Source organism: Ovis canadensis, chromosome 5 (assembly GCF_042477335.2).
Source record: "Ovis canadensis isolate MfBH-ARS-UI-01 breed Bighorn chromosome 5, ARS-UI_OviCan_v2, whole genome shotgun sequence".
Classification (NCBI taxonomy): domain Eukaryota; kingdom Metazoa; phylum Chordata; class Mammalia; order Artiodactyla; family Bovidae; genus Ovis; species Ovis canadensis.
In genome coordinates this window covers 105,672,012-105,699,980 of record NC_091249.1, presented here as the reverse complement: position 1 = coordinate 105,699,980, position 27,969 = coordinate 105,672,012, and the positions used below count along the sequence as shown (strand labels likewise).

The 27,969-nt window shown below is 40.1% G+C and overlaps 1 protein-coding gene across 1 annotated transcript in view; it reads left to right on the top strand.

The window, feature by feature from the left end:
* LOC138441636 (serine/arginine repetitive matrix protein 3-like) overlaps positions 1 to 27,969 on the top strand; it is a 161,202-nt gene that overhangs the window by 7,739 nt on the left and 125,494 nt on the right. The window contains exons 4-5 of the mRNA XM_069592740.1: positions 22,364 to 22,465; positions 23,657 to 23,752. Coding sequence (XP_069448841.1) covers positions 22,364 to 22,465; positions 23,657 to 23,667 — 113 coding nt within the window. The 3' untranslated portion in view covers positions 23,668 to 23,752. The remainder of the gene's footprint in view (positions 1 to 22,363; positions 22,466 to 23,656; positions 23,753 to 27,969) is intronic.

Here is a 27,969-nt window from a genome sequence, read left to right as displayed (position 1 = left end):
CCATCCTGACTCCCCAAACATCGACCCCACTCCCACCTGCTCTTCTAGTCCCAGTGCAAGTCTGGTGGGGGCAAAAGACAAGTCCCTTCATAGCAATGGTTCCTCTGTGCAAATACAACACTGAATAAATTAACCTCAAACCAGCTAGTTGGGGTGTAGTAGTTTAGCAGGACTAATTGCAGACAATGGAGCTGAAATGACTTTTCCAATTAGCTGCTGGTTGGAGTTTAGTTGGAGGAACTGTCAGCTCCAACGATGGGTAATTGCTTTATTGCTCACAAAACTATCATCTATTTAGAACATATGTGCTAATTACTCTGGATGGGCGTCGAAAAAGAGACCATAAATCTAATAGCACTTTAAAAAGTCTATGGTGCTTGTAAGCAACCCCAGTCCCTTGCACTTGTTTCTCCTGCACAGGTTGGCGTGATGGATGGCTATCTTTCAGAAAGGCTAAGGTTTGGATTGGAGGCACCGACGGGAGGCCCTGGTCAAATCGCGTGCAGGAGAGCGAGCGGCCAGGGCCCGCTGTGCCGAGGCGATAAATCACTGTCATCAAAAGCAGTCCACTCTTTAGCCAGCACTTTTTTTTTTTTCATTTTCGCAAAAGATTACTTTAGAAATCTTTTAATTGGATTATGCCGGGAAATTAATCTCCTCTAGCCTTGGCTAAATTTATTGTGCCCACTGTCGGGAGGAAGGCCCTGTAACTGCAGCGAGGGCCACTTCCCCTTGCTCCCCACCCCCTTTTCCTCCGCTCTCCAGGGTCTCCCAGCCGCGTGCGGCAGGACAGCCGCGTTCCAAGTCCCCAGGAGTGAGGAAGAGTGGAAAGGCACATCACGGCGGGCCGTCTCTAGTGCACCTCCTTTGTCCTAAACGCCACGTTTCCGTCCAGGATTCCCTAGCTCCAGCTCTAGCATCTCCATAGCACCGCGCTTTCCTCCACAAGGAGTCCTGGGGGCCCGCCACCAGGGAGAAAGGAGGCTGGAGTGGAGGGAAGAGGAAGTGGGGTGTGCCGGTGGAGGGTTGCCAGCCAAAGTCACTACTTTGCCCTCTTGCCACAACTCCGCTGTCCCGGTTTCGGGTCTCCGGCCCGGGAGCTGGGGCTTCGCTCACACTCTGCACTCTACTTTTCTGCGTAAAGACGCACGGTTAGCTCTTGGCGTTTTTCCTGGCGTAACTCGGGAGACACTTCCCCTTGACGGCTCAGCGGTTGAGGTCCGAGGGCCAGGGCCCTACCCCGTTCCCCGCGGCTCCTGGAGCGCCAGCGCAATGTCGGGCGGGGACCTCCCTTCCAGCCCCTGGAAACCAGAGTCCGTAGCCTGGTTCAGCGCAGCTCCGGCGGCTGCGGAAGCTGCGGGTCTGGCCCGCCCGCCGCTTATCTCCGCGGGAGATGACAACATCTGCCCGAAACGGGATACCTACTTTTGCAGCTCAATTTAGCTCTTAATAGCAGCCCTCTGAGGTGTGGTTAATTGACGGGGGATGAAGGCATAATGACTGGACGGGGAGATGCCAATGAGCCTTTAATACACTTTTAAAAGAAACAACAACCACCCCCCAAACACCGGCGAGTCATTGCCCGCTGGGAGGATAAGACCCGGATCTGGAGGCAGTAAGAGCGACGCCAGTGCTGTTTGTATCTAGAGGCTCGCGGTGAGGGGTGAGTCCTGGCTCTCTGGGCTGGGGCACCCAGGAACCGCCAGGGCGCGCAGCTTCGGCTGGCAGGGTGTTGTCGCGTGGCCGCGGAGAGCGGAGCGTGGCGAGCACCCGGCAAGCTCGGGATGACAGGTGACCCGACCTAGTGGCGAGGAGGAGAGGCCTGGGAAATGGAGGACGCCGCCCCTCCCCCGGCGCGGCCCCTCGATCAGCCCTTACCCTGCGCGGGGCTGGGTGCTCACCGAGACTGGCGCCTTCGTCTGCCCTCCCTCCCCGGCTGCAGCTACCCCTGCATCCAGCTGAGAGCGAAATGGCCAAGTGGCGGTGCCACGCGGACACCTGCGGTGTTCCCGGGCCTGAACAACCTCGGAGAAACCTCAGGACCAGGAGAGAGAGATGCATGCGTCGGGTGTGTGTGTGTGTGTGTGTGTGTGTGTGTGTGTGTGTGTGTGTGTAGATCGCCGAGAGGCAGAATCAGAGTACAGCAGCCCCAGCACGTGGCCGGATTCTGCGGGGTCTGCCCAGAGCCGGGTGGCCGGCGGTTCTGGGATTCACCGCGCGCACCTGGGTCCCGCCGCCCTTGCGCAACCACCCACTCAGACTTCTGCCAGCCACTCTCTCCAGGGCACCTTCCCTTCCCCTTCTCCCCATCCCCCTTCGCTCAGTTCTAGTTTAGTCTCCAGAGGGTCAGAGGAGAGTGTTACACTGCACAAGCCCCCAATTTAGGTTCACACACAAACACACGAGAAGGAGAACCATCGGGTCGTCTCTCTGTTGGCAAAGGGGACCCCCCCCACCCTTCAGGTGTAGGGCGGCGGTATTCCCAGCCGGTTTGGCGAGCATCCTGTTTCACACTTAGGGATAACCTTGAGGCTTCAGGTTTGAGCTCCCTCTGGAAGCGGAAGGAGAAATGACTCCAATCACCGTCCATATATATATTTTTTATGGTATTGAGAGATCGCAGGTGTTTCAGCTGCTGCTATTATTTGTCGGACTTCCTCCCAGAGCAGACGTAACAGGAGTAAAGAGGCCCGGGGAAAGTTCCTTTCCCTGAACCGTCTCGAGGAGCGGGCGGGCGTTGTCAGAGGGCAAAGCTCTGAGGTAAAAGATTTGAAGAAGGGCAGTGAAGTGTCCTCGCTCGCCGAAGTGTGCCTGTCTCGGGGACGGGAGGTGCTTCTGTCTTTCCACCGTCACTGTCTAACCTCGTCTGCTGTGATTCTGCCTTCTGTGATGTCTAGGAATTAGGGACTCACGGTGGCCTAGCCGTCGAGCCCCCCTGACCGCCACCCCTCCGCAGCCGCAGGCAGGGAGGACTGCCAGGCCGCGGTCTCCAAGGCCGTCGGGCGCCCCCAAGGCCGTCTGGCCCCCAAGCGCGTGCCTCAGGTACTCAGAGTCCCAGATCGAGGTCTGTGTCCTGGTAGGCAGGCGACTCCAGCTCAGGACCTCCTTGCACCGGGGTGAAGTGTGTGACTTGGCGGCAGGTCCCAAAGAGGCCTTCGGGGGCCCGCCGGCGGTTCTAGGGTGATGGCGGCGGCCCCTTCGTCCGCCGAGGCCCTCGGATCTAGCGTGGACCTCAGCGCTGCCGACGCCGGGCGCCGCCTCAGGGGAGGGAGGCCCCTGCCGGAAGCCCGCTCCGTCCCCACGGCCGTCTAGGGCCCTCGCTGCCCCTGTCTCCTCACATTCTTCACCCCCACATGGGGGTCCCCGGGGAACGAATTCTGCGCTCTGCGCACCCGTTTTCCCTTCAGGCCCCCCCCCTCGGATTCCTTCCCACCCATTTTCCCTTCAGGGCCCCCCTGGGGATCCTTCCCTCGAGGCCCGGGCTCTCGTATAGGAGCTGGGCCCGGGGTGGGCGGTGGGGTGGGGAGGGAAGGCCTTCCCGGAAGCGAGGCCCACATCCGGGCACAAAGGCCCGCTCGCGGGGTGGGGCGGCCGGGAGCTCGACGAGAGCCGGGGGCACTCCGCGCGGCCGAGGGGCCCGGGCCGTGCCGGGATGGGCCGCGTCGGGCCCTCCTCCGAGCAATGGAGCCGCGCCTTCGCGGGTGCCGAAGGCCCCCCACGCCTCGTGGGCGGGCCGGAGAGACCGAGGCCCCGGGCCCGCGCGGCGTGGAAGGTTCAGGAAGGAAGCCAGGCCCGACCGGGGGGTGGCGCACGGTCCCCCAACCCCGGGCGCGCGCCCTCGGTCGGTTCCGCGCCGCCAGCCTCTCCGAAATGGACCCGGAAGGAGGGAGCCGGCCTCCGCCCAGCTTTGTAAGGTTCTGAGGGAAACCTACCGTCGAGCGAGGCGCCTTGTGCGAGCCTAACTCCCTGCGCTTCTCGCTTCTCTCCTTTCTTGGGCCCGGAGCGCCCTGGGCTGCCCCACGGGTTGCTCGTCTCGGCCCGCTGGTCCTTTTTAGGTGTTGGGTGTAGTGACAAGGGGATAGGGAGCAAGGTCCTGGGGGGCAAGGCGGGGAGACCTCAAACCCCAGTTTCTAGTGTAAGAGGGAGCTTGATTTTAAGAAGTTGGACAGTCACTGGGAGTTTACGTTGTGGCCTTCGGCAGCGTGGAAAACATCTGTCTACAAGGCGGGAAACAGCACAGAGAAACTTGTGCGTAGTTAATTAAATATGATTTTTTTTGAAGCCCCGTATCTGGGGAGTGTTCCCGGAGATTGTTTTATCATCTCTCAGTCTACAGAGTTGCTGTGTATCTCGCCTCTGGTACACTGAATAGGATCTTCCTTCAGACAGGGATGGAGAAACGGAAACACCACCACCCTGGAGCCGAACTTTCTGGACTGATGGGGGGCCGAGGGGGGTAGGGAAAGTCCAGATGTTGCACTAGAGGCGCTGCAAGTGTGAGCAGGTAATGCGGAGAAGAGTGACATTGTTAACAGAAAGCGTCTAATTAACAATGACTTCATTTGATTGGAAGGATGAAAAAGCCTTTTTAAATCAATCCAGATTCACTGGCCTAAAACTCAGCCAATTTATGAATATGGAGCCTGACTGGGGTCTGCTTTCTTTCAAAGATGTCATCTTAGGGGTAATAGCATAGGTGAAGTCATTTGGTTACACTGTGGAAACTTTTATAGTGCCTTCCTTGGGAATTTAATTCAGGGCTTCTTCATTTTATTAGGAACAGACCGACTCCATCAACTGTGCTCTCCCTGTTTGGAGGCAGGACTGCTTGAAGCAATTAGGTTCACCAATTAGCATAGTTTTACTGACCCCAGCAGCAGCACTGCTCCTTAGATTATCCATTTCTTCAAAGTCGGGGAAAAGCTGGAGCACAACACGCTTCCCAGGTGTCCAGGTTGGGGAAAGAAGCCCACAAGCAGGGTAGCGGAGCAGTGCAAAAAGCTTTTTAATATTCCCCAAGTGTCTGTTTCAGCAACTTTGGTGGATTTCTTTCCTCCTCTCTGATTCTGGAGCCTATAGTATCTCCTTCTTTTGACATAACCTGTAAAGCCTCTCTCTTTTGGTTGTATTTTTGGCAGAATTGCTTTTGAGAAAGTGAATTGTCTCCTTTCTTTTCTGTCTGCCTGCATGCTAATGATGTCCTGGACAATGTTAGGGGCCAAAAAGGAAACTGCTGAAGGGCTCCTTTAAACCCTGAGGTGAGGAGGTAAAGGCTCAGGTCATTGAGGGTGAGTGCATGTGTGTGCCTGCAGGCACCTCAGAACCTTCGAGGAGAGGCCGGAGGGTGGCTATGGGAGATAAGTCCTTGCTTTCCCTAATATTGAAGGTTTACCTGCAAGACTTTGTTGCAGTCTCTTCATTTTGACCTCAGCTAGCTGGTGGCCAACATTGTTAGTACATATCTGGAGCCCAAATCAGTGTGAGAGAGAAGGGGCTTTGGTCTTGTCACCATCATGGTTATTGAAGGGATGACATTTACATAGCTATTGCCTCCCTCCTCCCTCTCTCCCTTCCCCCACCCACTCCCTTCCCTAAAATATATATTCCTCTGTTAGATTTCACTAGATTAAATTGCTGACAGTTCATCAGTAGCAGCAACAATGTAATACCTCTAACCTTATTAAATCAATAAATACTAGATCCTTGCATTGAATTAAAAATGCATCAGCAGGTCCAGGAATTGCAATCATATGGCCATGGACCTCAGAATCGAAGATGCCACTCAGAAATCGACTAGTTAGCATTTATTTAACTTTATTTTTTTTCTGATTCAAGATTAGGTTTTCTGAGTTTTAACATTTCAGGGACCATTGTGACAGGTTTGTTTCTGTTTTGTTTCTTGAAAATTCTTTTCTTAACTTCTCTCATTTAGCTGTGAAAAAGATGCATGCATTTAACAATAGTAATACACTGTGACTTTATAGTTCTTGTCATTAGTTTTCATCTAGGGAATATACTTCACTCAGAATACGTTGCTCTAGGATGACACACTCAGGTGCATAAATTTCTCCATAGGCATAAATAAATTTAGATACATATGTTTTTGTGTATATATAAACAAATACACTTAGTGTAAATGTATTGCTGTACATTGATTATAAGTTTATTTTTAACAAGAAACCATATTTATCTCTCATTTTCTAGTATAAGCCAGAGAGCTGTTTATCATGATAGAGCAAGTTATTTATTTATAATCTGGTTGGCTTGTTGGACTTTATACCATAAGAAATGAAATTAAAATTTTCATGCCTTTAGACCTAACGCAATACTTAGGAAGTTGTATACATCTTATACTTCAAATGTGGTTTACCAGGAATTGGTCAGTTAAGTTGTAGATTAATAGGTGAATTTACAGTTAGTCCCTACCTACTGCAAACAGAGAATGTGTTTAACACCTAGAAATTTGATGGAAAAAGTAATATTACTCTATCCAGATATTTTTTCATACTGATTAATGATGCTAATTATTTTAAAACACCCATCCCTTATTGATGTCAGCCAGCATATATGGTACTGAATTCTGAAGATACAGTCATCAGGCCTTGGATTCACCACACTGTGAAGGAAAAAAAAATCTTTATTTGATGAAATAGGCAATCAACTGAAATCTATCCTCTTTAAATAAACTGATTCCTCAGTATTTTCCCAGTGTTGGTGTAAGTTGTTGTCTGTTATGTCCCCCAGGGCTCTCTGCTCTGCTCTCTGATTTGGTATATAAAAGCAGCTCTGAATGATGGATTACTGTGTCATTGCAGCCTGGGAAGGATTAATTTGTTTCATTGATTTCTCTTTAGGCAGATTGCCAGAATTTGCTGCTTCCCACCTTTCCTCAAGACTTCTAGAAGTAATAGACAGTAATAGCCTAAGACAAATCAGCTCCTTCTTGTAAAAATAGAATCATGAAACTAGGAATCCTACAAAAGCTTATGGCAAACTTTTGATTTGCATTTTGGGAGAGCAGTTAATAGGCTACTTAATATGCTTTAGAATTATTTTTAATTGAAAAATTTCCTTGATTTTGTGACTTAAAATACATCATTTTAATAGCTGTTAAGTAAGTGTTTATAATGTTTGTTCCATAAAACTTTTCCTTAATTTGTGAGGAAAAAAAATGTTTAACTCAGGAAAAAATGCAATGTCTATGTGACTGACAAATACTTTTCTTTCTATGCTAGATTTTGGGATCGAACAACATGTCAGCATAACTTTAAGTCCATTTAGCTATAAATATTTATAAGAATATTTGACCCAAAGAATTTTTTAGAAACTTTGGACAAGGACAGAGAGTATTAGAGCATGGAAATAGAATTGTTTAGCTGTTTAAAGAAAAATATATTATTTTCTGATTAAAAAGGTAGTATCTGCTCAGAGAATTTGAAAAAGTTAGAAATGACATTTTGTATGTTTTTCTAAGAGTTTTTCCCCCAAACATTTTGTATATATACTGTAGTTATAGACATAAACTGTCCTGCTTTTCTTCAGTTGGTGTTATACAATGAAAATTTTCTTATATAATTAAAATTATCGTTAAAGTCATATCACTGTATGTTTTAACATATATGATTTAAGTAACCATTGGTCTACTATTAGTTACATTTCTACTTTTCCATGATTAAAAATAAAATTATGAAGAATAGCATTTAAAATAAAACTATCATCCCTCTGGTTAATTTCGTTACAATATATCATTAGCAAAGAAACTACTTGGATTGAGAGTATAGGCTATTTTTAAAAAGTCTTGATAGGAACTGCCAAATCGTTTTTGGAAAGGTTCTTCCAGTTTATACTGGTACTGTTTAAAAAATATTCTCTGTGGAGGCAGCATTTTAATTCATGTTACATTAGCAAAGAAAACAGAACAACACTTTTCCTTGTGTTCTGTAAGCAGTGGTAGCATTTTGCATATACTTAGTCTCTCAGAAGTATTTTCCCAACTGCAGATGTGAAATAGGCTGGTTATACAAATCTATTTGTTTCCCTTCTGTAGTGCTGAAAATTATATTGATTTAATGATCTCAAGTTGTACTTTTTATGCAATTAGTTGTGTAGTAAAAACTAATATTGTCATGTGCTAACGTCTTTTTTTCCTCTATTGTGCTATGGTAGTAGTCCATGCAGTATCAGCAAGTTTATGCTTTTCCTGTGCTTTGCTGAAAGGAAAAAGGAACATCTGTTTCCATTATATATCTGCATCATAATGATAACAATTAAATAGCTATTATAGTAGTGTATAGTAAATATATTTTGCTGAATGACCTACACTTTCTTGTTGGAAAATTTCAGAGATTTCAGAAGCACTTAGTTTTTACAGGTAGGTTCCATGTTGAGGTTTAGAAAGGCCTTAGCTTACTTTTGGTAAGCCATTTCAGTTCCTGTTTGTCTCATTAACAACAAATAAACAAAGAATCCTGATGATTAAACAGTAGACCCTCAGGTGAGACTCTTGAATCTGTTTCTCTTAGGCATATACAAATTATTGGGTATTTCATTCACTATGCTTAAATGGATTAATCAATCTACTAGTAATACAGTTTCTTTTATGTTTTGTGCCATTTGTGTATTTTTAATATTTTACTAAGCTGGAAATATAGCCTGTTTTACTCTTGTGTTCTTATATTAGGAGGCATAGTGATATTTACCTTTTAAACTCAACAGGAGAATGTTTAAAATAGTTTCCAGAGAAATTTCACTTATTTCATTCAGATTTTGGTTAAAGATGTTTTGGTGGTTACTTAAAACATTACTAGAAAACATTCTAGACAAAAAATGATATATAAACAGAAACAAGCATTTTTGTACTCTAAACTAATTTTGAGAAATAAAATGCTACCAGAACAACTGATGCTCTTCCTGATTTTATTCCCTTATATCTTGAAGAGATAATCACCATCATCCTGAATTTGGTAATTATCAACCTTTTTTGCCTTTTATTTACTTTTTTCACGTGGCCTAAAAATTTGACATAAGTTACTTGTCATTTTAAGTAAATTTTAAAAATTGGAGCTGCAATGCCTGTTAGAACCCTTCTTATCTAATTGCCTATGGCTGAGTATACTTCTCTGCTTTACTGTCCTCATCTGTGAAGTTGGAAATGGGTCTGTGTGATCTCTAATATTTTCCTAGGCATAATTTTTAAAAGTTTTTTGATTTCCTCTTGGTTTCCCCGTGAAACAAAATAAAACAATGAGCAAGAGATAGAGGTCCAGAGAGGTTAAGTAACTTGCCCAAGACCATGCAGGTAAATCACAGAGCTGGGAATAAAACTCAGTTCTTTTCACTTCCATTCAAACTCTTTTCTTCGGCTCACATTGTCTGTCTTCTTTGGGTACAGGCTGGCGGACTGCTGCTCTAGCCTGTGATTAAAGACGATCCACAGGCTTGCATGATTTTGTGATTGTGCATGCTGGAAAGGTTTTTTTTTTTTTTTTTCCTCTTAGAATATCTTTTCTGTGGGGAAAAACACTGAAGCCATATCACCCTGAAAGCTACTTATAGAATGAGAGACTCTCTGCCCTGCAGTGCCCGTGATTCCCTTCTATATTTTCTGGACTTTCTGGGAAATAATGACTTTGGATATAATGAGACTTTCAATAGGCTCCTTACCCTATCGTTAATTATCTGATTTTTGTCACGGGGTAACTGCACCAGGAAAATAGGGAGGGGCACACACAAGTGTTTGCACGCACTTGTATCTACATTGCAATATATTTTGGCAGTCAGGACCTTAACAAATTACTTCTTCCTTCTTTATGTTGCTTATGCTATGGTCAAATCACAAATGACTTTCTTTTTGAAAATGAGTTCATTTCTTGTTTCTATTTAGCAGCCAACTTACCAGAGCACTAAAGTGAAAGTAGTGCAAATAGAATAATGTAGAAACATGTTTTTAAAATCTCTTTGGAGCAAAACCCCATTCTAAAAATGGCAACTTTGAATTACATGCATCTTCGTTCTCTTTCAGGTTTTTACTCTAACAAATTTAATTCATTCTTAGTTAAGATGAGTAAGCTTGAGTCATAATATTCACACAGACAGTGCCATGCCTCTCCTATGAAAAAATAGCAGTGTAACTAGAAGTGAGTTCTGTGTCCTATTGTAAAACTGTCTTTCCCCAAATCTGTTGCTTCAAGACCAAAAAGTTGGCTTAATAAATTGTTTGCTTCCCTCTGTAAGTACATACTTGGAAACTTGTAATAGTAGTTAATTCTTTTTAGGGCCAATGAAACTACTAATAGTAGCTTTGTCAATGCTATAAATATTCTCAAGGTGGTTGTATTTTAACAATAAGCCAGGTAACACATTTTTCTCTGAGTGTTTTAGATTAATTAGCTTATGTGTTCAGCAGCTTCTTGTAGGAAACGTCCCATAGTATGTTAGGTTGGGTAGGAGAGACCCAATGTGATCAGACACCAGCATTTAGTGCCTCTTTTATTTAGCCATTGCTTCATGTGATTATACTCACTGAATATGATTTCTTTAATTTCTGTGGCATTTTGGTTCAGAAAAAGAGCTGTGGTATGTGTGTATGAAGTATTAGTTGCTCAGTTATATCTGACCCTTTGCGACGCCATGGACTGTAGCCTGCCAGGCTCCTCTGTCCATGGGATTCTCCAAGGAAGACTACTGGAGTGGGTTGACATTCCCTTCTGCAAGGGATCTTCCCAACCCAGGGATTGAACCCAGGTCTCCTGCATTGCAGGCAGATTCTTTACCAGCTGAGCCACCAGGGAAGCTCCTGTTTATATGTGTGTGTATTTCAAAAGGCAGTTCTTATCTAATTGAAAGTTCTGGTGAACATCTGTAGTCTGTAGTATAAAGAATTCTCTACACTGGTTAAATTCCCCATATTGCTCTAGCAGGTAGGTGAAACTCGAGAGAAAAGGTGTGGGTGAAGGAAACTAGCTCCTGACTAACCCATTTTCTTCCTGACCACAGGATAAATCTGGATGGTGGTGGTGAGTAGACAGACTTTTAACCATCAAGCCAACAATGCTAATATTAGAAAGACCCCAGTAGACACAAGGATGTATAGTCTATGCATAGCCCACATTTACCACCTTACTTATAACAGCTTAGTAGACAGATGATGTGCTGCTTGCAAAAACATCAACCACATATAGTAAAAAGAGAATTTTCTTTTGGCCATATAGACTACCAGGATTATATTTAGGTCCTTTGATGTCTGCACTGATTCTCCTCTGTTCTTAATGACTTCACTTTATTTATTAAGATTTTTAAAAATTGAAGTATAGTTGATTTACAATGTCATGTTTCTGGTGTCTAGAATAGAAATATATGTGTGTGTGTGTGTGTGTGTGTGTATATATATATATATATACACTTTCCCATTATGGGTTATAACAGGATATTGAATATAGTTCCCTGTGCTATATAGTAGTATCATGTTTGTTTTATATTTAGTGGTTTATATCTGCTAATCCCAAAAGTGAAGTTGCACAGTCATGTCCGACTCTTTGCGACCCCGTGGACTGAGGCCACCAGGCTCCTCCGTCCATGGGATTTCCCAGGCAAAAATATAAGCTCCTAATTTATTCCTCCCCAACCCCTTTTCCCTTTGGTAACCATAAATTTGTTTTATATGTCTGTGGGTCTGTTTCTGTTTTGTAAATAAGTTCATTGTATCTTATTTTAGATTCCACATGTACATGATATCATGTGGCATTAACCACAAAAAAGAATGAAATAATATTTGCAGCAATCTGGTAGCGAGTATCATACTAAGTGAAGTAAATCAGAAGGAGAAAGACTTCAGTTTAGGCCAAGTTAAGATTATTATAAAACCAGCATTGACTGTATAGCTTCTCTTGACACAGCCAGTATACATTTTCCATCTGTGACCTTGGGATTTGTCTGTGGGTTACAGGGGGTAGAATTTTCTTCTACTAATATTAGAATTTGCACGTTGTAAAATTTTGTTCACAGCCTGTTTTGAATTCCCAGCTCTTTAGAATTTTCCTATTATTTGATTCTTAGAAGAGTTGTGTTACAGTTGTGCTTATCGTTCTTGAAGTATAGTTAACGTTTATTGAGTTCTTTTGCTTAAGCATGTGTAGTAGATAAAAGCATAGTCCCTGTCTTCAGGGGGATAATAATTGATAGTCATAATTTAACATATTGCATTTTCTTAATATAATGAATTTGTGTGATTTTATAGTATTAGGACATTAAAGGAAAAAGAAAATATGCTTAGTTTTCTGTTCCTGTTCTTTACCTTTTGAGAAGATTCTTAGAATTATAATTTGAGCTCAGCCAAAATGATATTTTATTATTTTTTATTATGCAAGTATGGCATTATAATGTGACATTTGTATACATGACAAAGTGATCACTACCATAAATCTAGTTGGCCCCTTCATCCATTTCACCCAACTCTTCTCGTTCACTTCTTCTCTGATAACTGCTAATCTGATTTCTATATTTATTAGCTTGTTTTTGTTTTATTTTGTTCTTTTTTTTTTTGATTGCACATGAGTGAAGTAGTATGATATTTGTCTTTCTCCATCTGACTTATTTCAGTTAGCATAATACTGTCAAGGACCACCCATGTTATTGCAAAGGGCTGGATTTCACTCTTTTTTTATGACTGATTAATTTTTCATTACATACAAGCGTGCATCACATCTTTTTCATTCATTCATGTATCATTGGGCACTTTGATTTCTTCCATATCTTCGCTATTATAAATAAGCTGTAATGAGCATAAGGGTACATACATATTTTAGAAATAGTGTTTGCATGTTCTTTGGATAAATACCCAGAAGAGGAACAGCTGGGTCATATGATAGTTCTATTCTTAATTTTTTGAGGGATCTCCACTTTGTTGTAATACTATGTTATTCTTTATTTTTTATTGAATTACAATAAAATTGTAATTTGAATTTACAGTTGAATTACAATATTGTGTTAATTACTGCTGTACAACACAGTGACTCAGTTATACATATATACACACTCTTTTTCGTGTTCTTTTTGATTATGGTTTTCCACAGGATACTAAATATAGTTCCCTGCTCTATACAGTAGGACTTTGCTGTCTATGCATTCTGTATATACCAGTTTGCATCTGCTAATCCCCAACTCCCAGTCTAACCCCCTCCCAGGCTCTCCCTTCACAGCCATCAAGTCTATTCTCTATATCCCTGATCCTATTTATGTTTCATAGATAGGCTCATTTGTGTCACATTTTAGATTCTGCATATAAGTGATATCATCTGGTATTTGTCTTTCCCTTTTTTGCCTTATTTTACTTAGTATGTTAATCTCTAGTTGCATCCGTGTTGCTGCAAATGCCAGTGTTTCATTCTTTTTATATGGCTGAGTAGTACTACATTGCATATATGTGCCACGTCTTCTTTATCTGTTCACCTGTTGAAGTACATTTAGGTTGTTCCCATGTTTTGGGTATTGTAAACAGTGCTAATGTGAACATAGGGATGCATGTAGCCTTTAGAATTACTGTTTTGTCTGGATACATGCCCAGGAGTGGAACTGCTGGATTGTATGGTAATTCTATTTTTAATTTTCTGAGAAACCTCCATACTGTTTTCCACAGTGGCTGTACCAACTTACATTCCCACCAACAGTGTAAGGGTTCTCTTTTCTCCACACCCTCTTTAGCATTTGTTATTTGTAGACTTTTTACTGGTGGCCATTCTGACTGGCATGAGGCATTACCTCACTGTAGTTTTGATTTGCATTTCTCTAATAACTAGTCATGTTGAGTATCTTTTCATGTGCCTGTTGGCCATCTGTATTTCTTCTTTAAAGAAGCATCTCTTTGGGTCTTCGCACATTAAAAATTTTTGTTGTTGTTGTCAAGTTGTATGAACTGTTTGTATATTTTGGAAATTAAACCTTTGTTGGGTGCATCATTTACAAATTTTTTCTCCTGTTCTGTAGATTGTCTTTTCATTTGGTTTATGGTTCTTTTGCTGTGCAAAAGCTTGTGAGTTTGATTAGGTCCCAATTATTTATTTTTGTGTTTACTTCTATTGCCTGAGGACTCTGATCTAAGAAAGCATTTGTACAATTTATGTCAGAGAATGTTTTGCCTGTGTTTTCTTCTAGAAGTTTTATGGTGTCATGTCTTATGTTTAAGCCTTGAAGCCATCCAAAGCAATCCTGAAGGAAAAGAACTAAGTAGGAGGCCTGGCCATCACAGACAATACAGTATTATAAAGCTACAGTCATCAAAACAGCATGGCACAGAAACAGGCAAATGGATCGATGGAGCAGAATAGAGAGCTCAGAAATTAATCTACACACCTATGGTCAATTAATTTTTGACAAAGGAGGCAAGAATATACAATGGGAAAAAGACAGTTTCTTCAGCAAGTGGTGTTGGGCAGGTTGGCTAGCTGCATGTAAATGAAGTTAAAACATTCTCTCACCATACATAAAAATAAGCTAAGAAAAATACTATCTTAATATAGTATTTTGCATCAATAGAATATGGCATTAGCTAACTTTAAGTTAAAAAATAAGATCTAAGAATTTCTTTATACTCTGTTTATATTAAATATGCCAATCTGTCTAAATAAAATATAATTACATAATAATATTTTTTGAAAGGTGACCTCCATTTCCTTATTTGGCAAGAAGCAGATTCATTTTTTAAAGAAACTCAATTACAAAGTCTATTTGAATTAACATTAGGACATATATTAAGTATGAAGGCAAAACATATTTTATAAATGTTTAGAAATATACATATGTTTGGTCTGACCTCATGTTATCTCTAATATTATTAAATTTATTACAGCATTGAACATATTTTTATTTGTTGTTTTTTAGTCACTAAGTTGTGTCTGACTCTTTGCTACCCCATAAATTGCAGCATGCCAGGCTTTCTTGTTCTCCACCATCTCCCTGAGTTTGCTCAAACTCATTTCCACTGAGTCAGTGATGCCATCCAACCATCTCATCCTCTGTCTCCCACTTCTCCTTTTGTCCTCAATCTTTCCCAGCATCAGGGTCTTTTCCCAGCATCATCACACTTTTATACGTCACCAAATTTTATTAAGAGTACTATAGAATAATTTACTATTTGGCCTTCTCACAAGGAGAAGTGTGTTGGTACGTTTTCTAACAAATTTGACCAATGTAGATCCTGCTGGCTCAGTGGTAAAGAATCTGTGTGCCAATGGAGGGAGATGCAAATTCAATTCCTGGGTCAGAAAGATACCCCAGAGAAGGAAATGGCAACCCACTCAAGTATTCCTACCTGCGAAATCCCACAGAAAGAGGAGCCTGGCGGACTGTAGTCCATGGGGTTACAAAAGAATTGGACATGACTTAGCACCTAAACAACAACAACAACAGATGATAACTACTTTAGGTGAAAAGGTTAACAAAAAAATACCACCATTCTCTTCGTAGTAGTTTGTCTTTTTTAGACTTTTAATTATGTAGTCTCTTTTTTTTGCCATGCTACATGGCTTGTAAGATCTTAGTTCTCCAACCAGGAATTGAACTTGGGCCATGGCAGTGAAAATGCCAAGTCTTGACCACTGGAATTCGAGGGAATTGTCTTTTATTTCTTTATATATAGATGTGTAAGTGTCATTTAAGTATAAATATTGAAAACAGTGTCAAACTATTCCTTTGGGCTCCAAAATCACTGCAAATGGTGATTGCAGCCATGAAATTAAAAGACGCTTACTCCTTGAAAGTTACGACCAACCTAGATAGCATATTCAAAAGGAGAGACATTACTTTGCCAACAGAGGTCCGTCTTAACAAGTCTATGGTTTTTCCAGTGGTCATGTATGGATTGGACAAGGCAATGGCACCTCACTCGAGTACTCTTGCCTGGAAAATCCCATGGATGGAGGAGCCTGGTATTCTGTGGTCCATGGGGTCTCGAAGAGTCGGACACGACTGAGCGACTTCACTTTCACTTTTCATTTTTATGCATTGGAGAAGGAAATGGCAACCCACTCCATTGCTCTTGCCTGGAGAATCCCAGGGACAGGGGAACCTGGTGGGCTGCCGTCTGTGGGGTCGCACGGAGTTGGACATGACTGAAGCGACTTAGCAGGAGCATGTATGGATGTGAAAGTTGGACTGTGAAGAAAGCTGAGTGCTGAAGAATTGATGCTTTTGAACTGTGGTGTTGGAGAAGACTCTTGAGAGTCCCTTGGACTACAAGGAGATCGGTCCTGGGTATTCTTTGGAAGGAATGATGCTAAAACTGAAATTCCAATATTTTGGCCACCTCACGCAGAGAGTTGACTCATTGGAAAAGACTGAGGCTGGCAGGGATTGGGGGCAGGAGGAGAAGGGGATGACCGAGGATGAGATGGCATCACTGACTCGATGGACATGAGTCTGAGTGAACTCCAGGAGTTGGTGACGGACAGGGAGGCCTGGCGTGCTGCGATTCATGGAGTCACAAAGAGTCGGACATGACTCAGTGTCTGAACTGAACTGATTGCAGTGAGCAGTGGAGGTATAATTTGTATCTTTTGAAGAGTGTTTGCATGATATAACAAGATTCTTTTGAATTTTGGTAATCAGTTGAGTTTTGCATTATTTAAAAAAAGGCAAAAACACGTCAGTAATACCTGATAGAAAGTTATAATGGACAATGCCATACTATTAGAGTTAACCTGATGTCAGTCTAAGTTGTAAAGGTAGTTTGACTCTTTGCGTGTCTGACAGTTTGTGACCCCATGGACTAAACCCCACCAGGCTCCTCTGTCCATGGAATTCTCCAGGAAAGACTATTGAAATGGGTTGCTATGTCCTCCTCCAGGGGATCTGCCCAATTCAGGGATCAAGCCCCAATTTCCTGCATTGCAGCAGATTCTTTACCAGCTGAGCCACCAGGGAAACCCCATGGGATACTATCATCCTCCAATGTAATGCTATATGTATAAAGGTACTATATAGGATGAAGATTGAATCATATCCCATTAGAATTTTTTGGCACCAGGTTGGTTTAGGTGCTAAATAGCGCTTTTGCTATAAAGTTTAAAAATGAATAGGAAGAAATTATTTCATATTTGCATTCTTTCTTCACAGTGTTTTCATCTTTAGTGACTTGCAAAGGAAAAAAATCATAGTTTCCCTTAGTGGATGTGCGGTTTTGCTAGGGCTGCTGTAACACAGCACCACAAATGAGGGTAGCTTCAGTTCAGTTCAGTTCAGTCACTCAGTTGTGTCCGACTCTTGGTGACCCCATGAATCGCAGCATGCCAGGCCTCCTGTCCATCACCAACTCCCAGAGTTCACTCAGACTCATGTCCTTCGAGTCAGTGATGCCATCCAGCCATCTCATCCTCTGTCGTCCCCTTCTCCTCTTGCCCCCAATCCCTCCCAGCATCAGAGTCTTTTCTAATGAGTCAACTCTTCGCATGAGGTGGCCAAAGTACTGAGTTTCAGCTTTAGCATCATTCCTTCCAAAGAAATCCCAGGGCTGATCTTCAGAATGGACTGGTTGGATCTTCTTGTAGTCCAAGGGACTCTAAAGAGTCTTCTCCAACACCACAGTTCAAAAGCATCAGTTCTTCGGCACTCAGCCTTCTTCACAGTCCAACTCTCACATCCATACATGACCACAGGAAAAACCATAGCCTTGACTAGACGGACCTTAGTCGGCAAAGTAATATCTCTGCTTTTGAATATGTTATCTAGGTTGGTCATAACTTTTCTTCCAAGGAGTAAGCGTCTTTTAATTCCATGGCTGCAGTCACCATCTTTAGTGATTTTGGAGCCCCCCAAAATAAAGTCTTTGACATTGTTTCCACTGTTTCCCCATCTATTTCCCATGAAGTGATGGGATCGGATGCCATGATCTTTGTTTTCTGAATGTTGAGCTTTAAGCCAACTTTTTCACTCTCCACTTTCACTTTCATCAAGAGGCTTTTTAGTTCCTCTTCACTTTCTGCCATGAGGGTGGTGTCATCTGCGTATCTGAGGTTACTGATGTTTCTCCCAGCAATCTTGATTCCAGCTTGTATTTCTTCCACTGCAGTATTTCTCATGATGTACTCTGCATATAAGTTAAATAAGCAGGGTGACAATATACAGCCTTGATGTATGCCTTTTCCTATTTGGAACCAGTCTGTTGTTCCATGTCCAGTTCTAACTGTTGCTTCCTGACCTGCATACAGATTTCTCAAGAGGCAGGTCAGGTGGTCTGGTATTCCCATCTCTCAGAATTTTCCACAGTTTATTGTGATCCACACAGTCAAAGGCTTTGGCATAGTCAATAAAGCAGAAATAAATAGTTTTTCTGGAACTCTTGCTTTTTCCATGATCCAAAATGCCAGGTTGGTTGAAGCACAAGCTGGAATCAAGATTGCTGGGAGAAATAGCAACAACCTTAGACAGGCAAATGATACCACTCTAATGACAGAAACCAAAGAGGAACTAAAGAGCCTCTTGATGAGGGTGAATGTGGAGAGCGACAAAGCTGGCTTAAAATTCAACATTCAAAAAATGAGATCATGGCATCCAGTCCCATACTTCATGGCAAATAGATGGGGAAAAATTGGACGCAATGACACAGTTTATTTTCTTGGGCTCCAGGTCATTGTGGATGGTGACTGAAGCCAAGAAATTAAAACATGCTTGCTCCTTGGAAGAAAAGCTGTGACAAACATAGACAGCATATTAAAAAGCAGAGATGTCATTTTGTTGACAAAGGTCCGTCTAGTCAAAGCTGTAGTTTTTCCAGTAGTCATGTACAGGTGTGAGAGCTGGACCATAAAGGAGACTGAGCACCGAAGAAATGATGCTTTTGAACTGTGATGTTGGAGAAGACTCTTGAGAGTCCCTTGGACTGCAAGGAAATCAAACCAGTCAATCCTAAAGGAAATCAGTCCTGAATATTCATTGGAAGGACTGATTCTGAAGCTGAAGCTCTGATACTTTGACCACCTGATGCGAATGACTGACTTTAGAAAAGACCCTGATGCTCGGAAAGACTGAAGGCAGGAGGAGAAGGGGACGACAGAGGATGAAATTGTTGGATGGCATCACTGACTCGATGGACATGAGTTTGAGCAAGCTCCGGGAATTGGTGATGGACAGGGAAGCCTGGCATGCTGCAGTCTATGAGCCTGGCATGCTGCAAAGAGTTAGACATGACTTAGCAACTGAACAACAATGAATGATGAGGTTAGGATTTAGATAGTCATTCAAGGTAAGAGGAAATTACAGGAGCAGAAAGGGAATGGGTTTATGTTACGATGTAGGCATGAGTATTTTATGTCTAGTGGGCTGTGGTTGTGAAGGGAGCCTTTGAAGTCAATTATGTTGTCAAGGAATCCTGGCACTGGCCATTTAGGGTTAATGCCAGTTGTAGCTTTTATGTTTCAAGAAATTGCCCTGACATTTATTTTTAATTCTAATGTGTGGGAAATTTTGAACATATTAGTAACAGGAAGAAAAGTATAACCTGTAATCCCAGTACCCTGAGCTAGTCATTATATTTTGGGATCTTGATATAATTTCTTTGAAATTCCTGCTCTGCTGTTTGGTTGAGGTTATATCACGTAAGCAGTTTTCTAAAATAAATTAGAATCTGTGAAAGTGAAAGTGAAGTCGCTCAGTCATGTCCGACTCTTTGCGACCCCATGGATTGTAGCCTACCAGGCTTCTCTGTGCATGGGATTTTTCCAGGCAATAGTGCTGGATTGGATTGCCATTTCCTTCTCCAGGGGATCTTCCTCACCCAAGGATCAAACCCAGGTCTCCCGCATTGTAGACAGACACTTTACCATCTGAGCCACAAGAGAAGTCCGTAAATCTGTAGTAGTCTCTAAATGTATATCTAAATTTAAGATCCACTGGGTAACAAACCCATGAACTAGGTCACCATAGTTTTCATAAACCATTAAAGTCAAGTCATCTTTGTCTCATGATTTGGTCCCATGCCTCTCTCGTCTTGTCTTCCCTCTTTATCTTTCACACTGCTGCCAAGGTCTTTTTAATGGTCATGTCATATTCTTGGCTTATCTCCTTTAGTCGGGACAGAGCTGTAGCCTTTTAGTATCATAAGGCATCTCTATAATCTTCTGTATGTCTTTTTTTCCCCTCATTTGCTACTTTTCCAAAAGCTTCTCAAAATTCTCAATATATTGTGTACTCTTGCATATCGATAATTTTTCACTCTTTTGCTTAGAATGCCCTTTCTCTGTTTATCCTTCTGTTCAGCAGCTACTTATTTGTTAGTACTCATCTCACATGACATCTCCTCTCTAAAGCCTTTGTTCTAAGCCAGTTTTCCTCCCTTTTAGTATCTGTAGCACTTTCTATTAAACTTGTTATAAACTGATTTCAGTGTATTATAATGGCTATTTTCCTTCTTTATCTTTCTTACTAGACTGAGTTATTTAAAGGCAGGGATCATTTACACTAATATACATGGAAGTTAACATGGTACCTAGTAGGTGTTTGAGCAAAACATTTGTTGAATTAATTAATCATTTTCTTTTCATCTCATACTGTCCTGCCAAGAATGATGGGTGTAGTTAGCATAAATGACGATTTTGTAGGTGACAGGTGGACAAGTAAGAGGACTAGTTCAGTTCAATTTACCAAACATTTATTAAGCATTTAAAAATTGGAAGGTGCTCTGCTAGGCATTGTGGAAATGGGAACCACAATGAAGAGGAAGTTTAGGAGTTTGCAGCCTAATTCTCAATTTTGATGAGTTGGTGAGAGAGGATGGTAAGGAAAATAATGAAGAGTTGATAAGGAGAATGACCTTTTAAAACAGAATTGTGACTGGAAACAGTTTAGTACCTTAGAATTAACAGTTTGTTTGTTTACAGGTGACAGTAGACCCCCATCACAGGTTGTAGCAAATTTTCTCAGCATTCCTATTAAAATTTCCTTATCTCCATTTGCAGGAGAAGCCCCAGAACCTCATCCCTGTGGTAGCTAACTTGTTCTGGTATGATGCTGTGCTCTTCTACTTCGTCCTTCCTGTTCTAGCAGAGGACCTGGGTTGGAATTTAGCTGTTTATTATTGCAGGAACTATGTAGAAGTGGAAGTGGGGAATGTTTCAATAATACTGATACTGTGATTTCTTTGAGATTGTGTACTATGCCTTGTTTTTTTTATACTTGATATGGAACCCCCAAATAGACTCAGAGGCTTCCCTGGTGGCTCAAAATCTGCTTGCAGTGCAGGAGAACTCGGTTTGATCCCTGGGTCGGGAAGACACCCTGGAGAAGGAACTGGCAACCCACTCTAGTATTCTTGCCTGGAGAATTCCATGGACAGACGATCTTGGCGTGTTACAGTTCATGGGGTTGCACAGGGTCGGACATGACTGAGTGACTAACACTGCTCATCATAGGTACTTAGCATCATGCTTTTGTTTAAATTGTATACAGCTGTTAGCTGCTGCTTATTTTTTTTCTTTTTTTTAAATTAAATTTTTTAAATTTTAATTTTTTGGCTACTTTGGCCATACCACATGGCTTGTGGGATTTTAATTCCCTGACCAGGGAGCAAACCCACGACCCCTACATTGGAAGCGCAAAGTCTTTACCACTGGACCTCTAGAGAAGTTCTGCTTCTTACTGATTTTTAACAAATATTAATCTCTTACTTCCTTAAATAACAAAGAAGCCCACACATTAATTTTACTTCTACTATAAAGTATGTCTTCAGCAATGTTTAGCTAGCTTCCTCAACTCTTATGAAGGAGATTCATCTGGCAACTGATTAAATTCTGTATCAGGAATATTTAATTACAAAACCTCTGTTCTGCATTAACATGAATGAACACTGAAGCTAGTAACGAAAGTACTTTTTCTTCATGAAAAGTAGAAGTATTTTTCAGGATTCTGGGAAATGTTGAAATAATTTTGGTTGTAGTCATACTGTTTTTAATGCTATTGAGAATATTGCTAACATTAACAAAAATATTCTGTAATTTCCTCAGTTATTGCTACTGGTGATGAGGGATGTACAGTTGGCATGCTTTCATGTTTTGAGCATTTTCATTATATACTTCAGGTTTTACATGTCAGATGCAATTTTTGTTTTAGTTAAGATGGCTGAGAACATTTTTACTTAGGGATAGAGGTCAGGCTGTGATTATTTGTATTTTTAGATCAGTGATATATAGAATACAATAAATATATCAGAGTAAATGCATATGCAGTTTTGTTTTTAAGTATTATACAGTATTTATATATTTTTGTGACTTCATTTTTAGTTCATCAAAACAGTGGTTGGGACCAAGGCATAGGTTTCATTTCTATATTGATAATTTTATTTTGTTACTTTCTGTGACTATTGGTAACACTTATCTTGCAGATACAAGCTACTATTCACCAGGGAGCTTTGGCAAGAGAATGGCTGTATCAGGAAGTCTATCTTCACTGTGGAAAATCAGATTGAACCTCGTCTTTGTTGACGGTGAGTCAGTATCATCTTCATACAGGAAAGATCATACTAGCATTATTTTATATTTTCAGTATTATTAAACAACTATTTGGTTTAAACTTTTTTTGTGAGACATTATTAGGATTTTGCGGGTGACAGAGGCTCAGATGGTTGAGTGACATAACCGACTCAAGGGACTCGAAAGTGAAAGTCGCTCAGTCATATGGGACTCTTTGCGACTCCATAGACTGTAGAGTCCATGGGATTCTCCTGGCCAGAATGCTGGAGTGAGTAGCCTTTCCCTTCTCCAGGGGATCTTCCCAACCCAGGGACTGAACCCAGGTCTCCTGCATCACAGGCAGACTCTTTACCAGCTGAGCCACCAGGGAAGCCCCAGTGGGTTTGAGTTTGAGCAAACTCCTGGAGATGGTGAAGGACAGGGGAGCCTAGTATGCTGCAGTCCATGGAACTGCAGAGCTGGGCATGACTGGGTGACTCCACAACATTAGAATGGTAAACCACAGTGCTTCACTACTTGTGTCTAAAGGATTGCGTAAAATTGGAATGGAAGTAATAATTTGCTATTCATGAATATACCTAATAACAGTAGTTGATTAGCTTCTTTCTCTCACCTCTGTTCTTATTTCTATATAACACATGCTAGCTGACTTATAATTCATGACTTTTATTTGAATAAATATGGGCAGAATAGAATCACCTGTATTACATGCTTATTTTAAAATATATTACTGATTTTAGGAAATTTCAGAATAATTGCAGTATAATTATAAAGATTCTTTTCCATTTTCAAGTATATAGATTATGATTTTTCAGTGGGTACCTGATGTTAATGCTTGCCGCACATTTGCTATCTCAGAACCACAGTGAATGATTACATATATATATTTAATATTATCATAAGAGTTAGTGTATCTATATAGCAATCTGTAGTTCAGGTTAATATCATTTAATGCATATTCAATAATCATAACTTCATTTTACTATAGTAATTACATTTTTGACTTGACTCAAATTTACCTAACCTTGAGTATATGTATAAGTAACTTGATACAGTTACCATGTTGCTTTGGCTCTCTATTCTAGTTATTTTCATTTGAGTCAGCTCTATTGTCAGACTGTCAAAGTAAGTTTTCTTTTACAGTCTTGCTTTACTAGTATTCTACTTTTTCTGTTGCTTTATTGTTATTATCTTTTTTTTTTCAGGTTATAAATAGATCCCAAGATCAGAGACTGTTAGGACTGATGCTCACCAAAGTCAGAAAAGACCTCCACTCTAGGGAGAAGATCCTTATACTACAGGTACATGTCATTATGTGATTATAACCAGCCTCATCATCTGTACTAAATCTTTTAGTAAGAGGCAATGAAATTCAAAAAAGGAATGACATGGCACTGTATTTGGAGAAAAGATTTGACTGTAGTTTTCCTTTTCCTGAAAGAGGCTCCCAATAGTCCTATAGTGATTGGACTCACCCTTCCCATGCTCTGTAAGTAATTAATTATAACTTGATGAATTTTTCAAAATCTCTTTCCTTTAAAACATTGTTTTTAGATGATTTTCTCATATTATTATTTTCACATTAAGCCTACATCAAATATTTTCAGTTGGACTAGACTTTGGAAATTTCTTTAATAACTATATGCAAATAAACCAAATTTTTTTAGTGTATAAATGAGTTTATCACAACTAGAATAATTTCTATTCTATCTGTAATAATAAGATACTATTTATTGAATAATTAATATTTGCTCAACCCTGTGCTAAGTGCTTTCTGTACTCATTGTATCTTCATAACAGTGTTGTGGGACAGGAATAATTATCCCAGGCTTATAGATAAGGCAACTAAGACTCAAAGACGTTAATAATTTGTATAAAGTGAAGTGAAGTCACTCAGTCGTGTCTGACTCTTTGTGACCCCATTGGACTGTAGCCTGTTGGGCTCCTCCATCCATGGGATTTTCCGGGCAAGAGTACTGGAGTGGGTTGCCATTTCCTTCTCCAGGGTGTAAGATTGTGGCTAATCCAGGATTCCAACCCTGGACTCTCTGACCTCAGAGTTCCTGTTTATAAATGCTGCATTAAGCTGCATGAAGCTTTTATGTATGCAATTCAGGACTAGGGTACTTTATTTTTAAACATAGTCTGGCTAGTTCATAGTGATTTTGTACTACTGATTGAGGTACACCAGAATGTGTCTATGTTAAACACTTGCTTTCGTGACTTTACATGGACATAACGTTTGAAAGTCAGTATATTATCCGTGTCATGTGTGTATGCACATACATATATCACATGTATGACTTCTCTAAGTAGAATCTTGATATGCTTCCTTGGTAAACTTGGTATGTTTTTAGTGTTTGCCACACTCTTCAGAATTGCTGTTCAATTCACAAGTCTGCTAGAGTCCGAGACCCTTGTTTGGGGAGATTATTTACATATGAATATAAAATAAGTAGGACAAAATAGTGGTATTCGTTCTCCATCAGCTACATAATAAAATGCAAAATGTTAATTTGACCATTGTGAAGGAAGCCAAATACATAAATTGTTTAGACATTATGGAAACCTATGGCCCTGTGATTTTTATGCTTAAAGTTCTTCAAAAGTTTCTATTGTTTATAAGACATATATTTTGTTAGTGTACAAATAGAACTTTTGTTATTGATCTGTTACATACTATTTCAGGCTTACTTCAGGCTCACTTCTGGTGGCCTTCCTCCTCACCACCCAACTTCATGTATTTTCTTTACATGTCAACTTCAGTTAAACTGAGTAGCTTGTGGTCACCCTATGGTAATTAGCTATTTGGCACTTCTTTATTAATATTCTCCTTCTTACCATTATGATCTTTTCTCCTTGCTTCCTGGCGAATAGTGACTTTTCATAAAGATTCAACTTTGTTATCTGTCTCAAGCTTTTTGTGACTACTGACCTCTGTCATTGTACCTTACATTCTTTGAGTCTTTCCAGTACATAGATCTATTCTAGAACCTTTATTTTATTTGTTTACGTGTATGAATCTTTCTAACTAGATTATGGGTCTCTCAAGGGTGAGTACAAAGGCTGTGTGTTTGATTCATTTTTACATCCCCCATTTTTAGCACAGTATCTGACACATAATGGATGCTTATTATTAAGCATTTGTTGAATGAATGGTTAAACTCTGTAGGAAAGGGAAGATGATTCTTACCTAATGGTGATAAATTGAATTCCAAGGTAGAGTGCTGCTATACTTCTCAGGGACTATCCAGAATGAAAAACAGTATCTTTCCTGAGGTCTCACCATAATTGTCCTTACTTCTTGGAGTCAGTATAGTGTATGCCTGGAATTTTGTTATCTTGAGCATTTATTATGGGAAATTAGTCCACAAAATTTAAATAGTTGAAGTTTTCATAAGTATTAGATTTCAGTAATGAGTACAATAGGTCTTGACTTAAGGACTTATTACTTATAAGGAGAGCCATGGGTGGTCTGGTGTTATAATCAGTCTAAATTTGGATAAAGACTTTTTTGCTTGAAAATTATGGAAAATACAACAAAGAATGAGCCTATTTGTTATCACATTTAAAGTTCTATTTGCTTTACAACTGTGTAGTTCTTATGTTATGCCATCCTTATAACATGCTAATAATAGCCAATATTATCAGAGTGACAAATTCTTACATAATTTAGTATTTTTACATTTTGAAAAACACTAATTTATCATATTACCCCTTTAGTGATATGCCAAGCTGTAAGTTGGTTTATATTTTTTATATTTGTAATTTAATAAGATTATACTAATAACTATAGATATATCTATCATATAATTCAATATGACTGTATATTATAATAATTAATATTATATATATTTAGCAATAAATATATATTATTTAATAACATATGTTAGAGATCAAAAGTTCTTTGGCCATCAGCTTATGTTATAGTTTTAACTGAGGAAATAGTATGCAATGACAATATTAAAGGAGGTTTAAGGCTTCTGATATTAACAAAATTCTGCTAAATGATTTTAGACTATATAGAAACAACTTGAAAAAGTATTCTGAACTACAATAAGCTATCCAGAAATAGCATTTTCACGAAATAATTTAAATTAAATAAGGTAACTGTTGAGGGAGTTGGAAGATAATGAAATTTTCTGTGATAAAGCTATAATCACTAAGACTTTTAATTTTGTAGGGAGACATTAAATACTCTGGTCATTCAACTTGTATATTCTTTAGCCTATTTAATAGTCAAAAACTTCTAAGTAAATATGTGCAATTTAATTTGTGCTGCTGAGAAACAGCGATCAAAAATGGCAATAAAAGTCATATAATGAAATAAGAATACTAAAAAAAAAATCCAGGGATTTTACTGTGGCTCATTATTCATTCCATTTCTGGCAACCTTCATGATTACAAATCACTTGATTGACTAACTAGGCATTCTCAAAGTGAATTATGAATCAGGTTCATTTTTCCTGGTTGATAGTTGGCACATGCTGTAATTCATACTTTGTGATATATCAAATTCTTGTAACAGTAATAAGGGATATAATCAACTCTTTACTTCAGGAAAACTAAATTGCCTTTTCAAAAAATGAAATGCGGTTGCTAACATTTTAACAACACAATGTAATTCCCGCTTCTGTATCCCAGGGTGGAAATCGCAGTGATGCCGTTATTTTTCAGATAAAAAAAAAATCTTTAGAATGATTTTCCATCAGGTATAAAACTCCTATTGATATCAGTCCCCCATAGGCTGCTTGGGCAGTTGCCTGAGCCTAGGTTGCAGAAAACAACAGTTACATTTCTTTCTTAGTATTTAAAAAAATGCATGTTGGAGAAACTGTATATTTTTGTACAATTCTTTGTAGGAAATGCGTTTTCTCCTAAATACCTAATTCATAATGAAGCAATGATATTGCAGACTGTAAAATGTGAAGCATTTTAATGCTTATTAATAGGTCTTTTTTTGAGTAGGGAAAAGTGACCTGAATCTTGAATCTTTTCATTTGTAAAACCAAATAAAGGAGGTCAATTCTGCTTTCAAATGTATTCTGTTTTCTTTTGACTTAGAGTTCTTCATGCATAACTACACTGGCAATTGAATGGTGGAAAATTCCTGAAATATAATTGCATTTCCTTTGATTCTATCCACCCAAGCAATTGAAAAATAAAATGAATGCTCCATAATGTGATATATTCAAAATTTGAGAATTTTGCACAAAATTCAGTCATTGCCATAGTAAAAGTATGGTCCCTTCGTTGAAAACTCTGAGGCTTGAGTATGGAGGGCCTCAATTGCTTAACAGTATTATTATGAGATTCTCTTACTAATAAAAATATTATATATGATGAAGTAATTCTTGCTTATAAAGGCAAAATCAAAGTTAATGGAAGCTTTGCACATAGAAGGGTCATGGAATTGTACTGTCATAATTTCTCTCTATGTAAATGCACAGTAATTAATATCTTAAGAGTTCCAATGCCTTTTAACTTTCTTTGCTTATTCTTTTATGAATAAGATTCA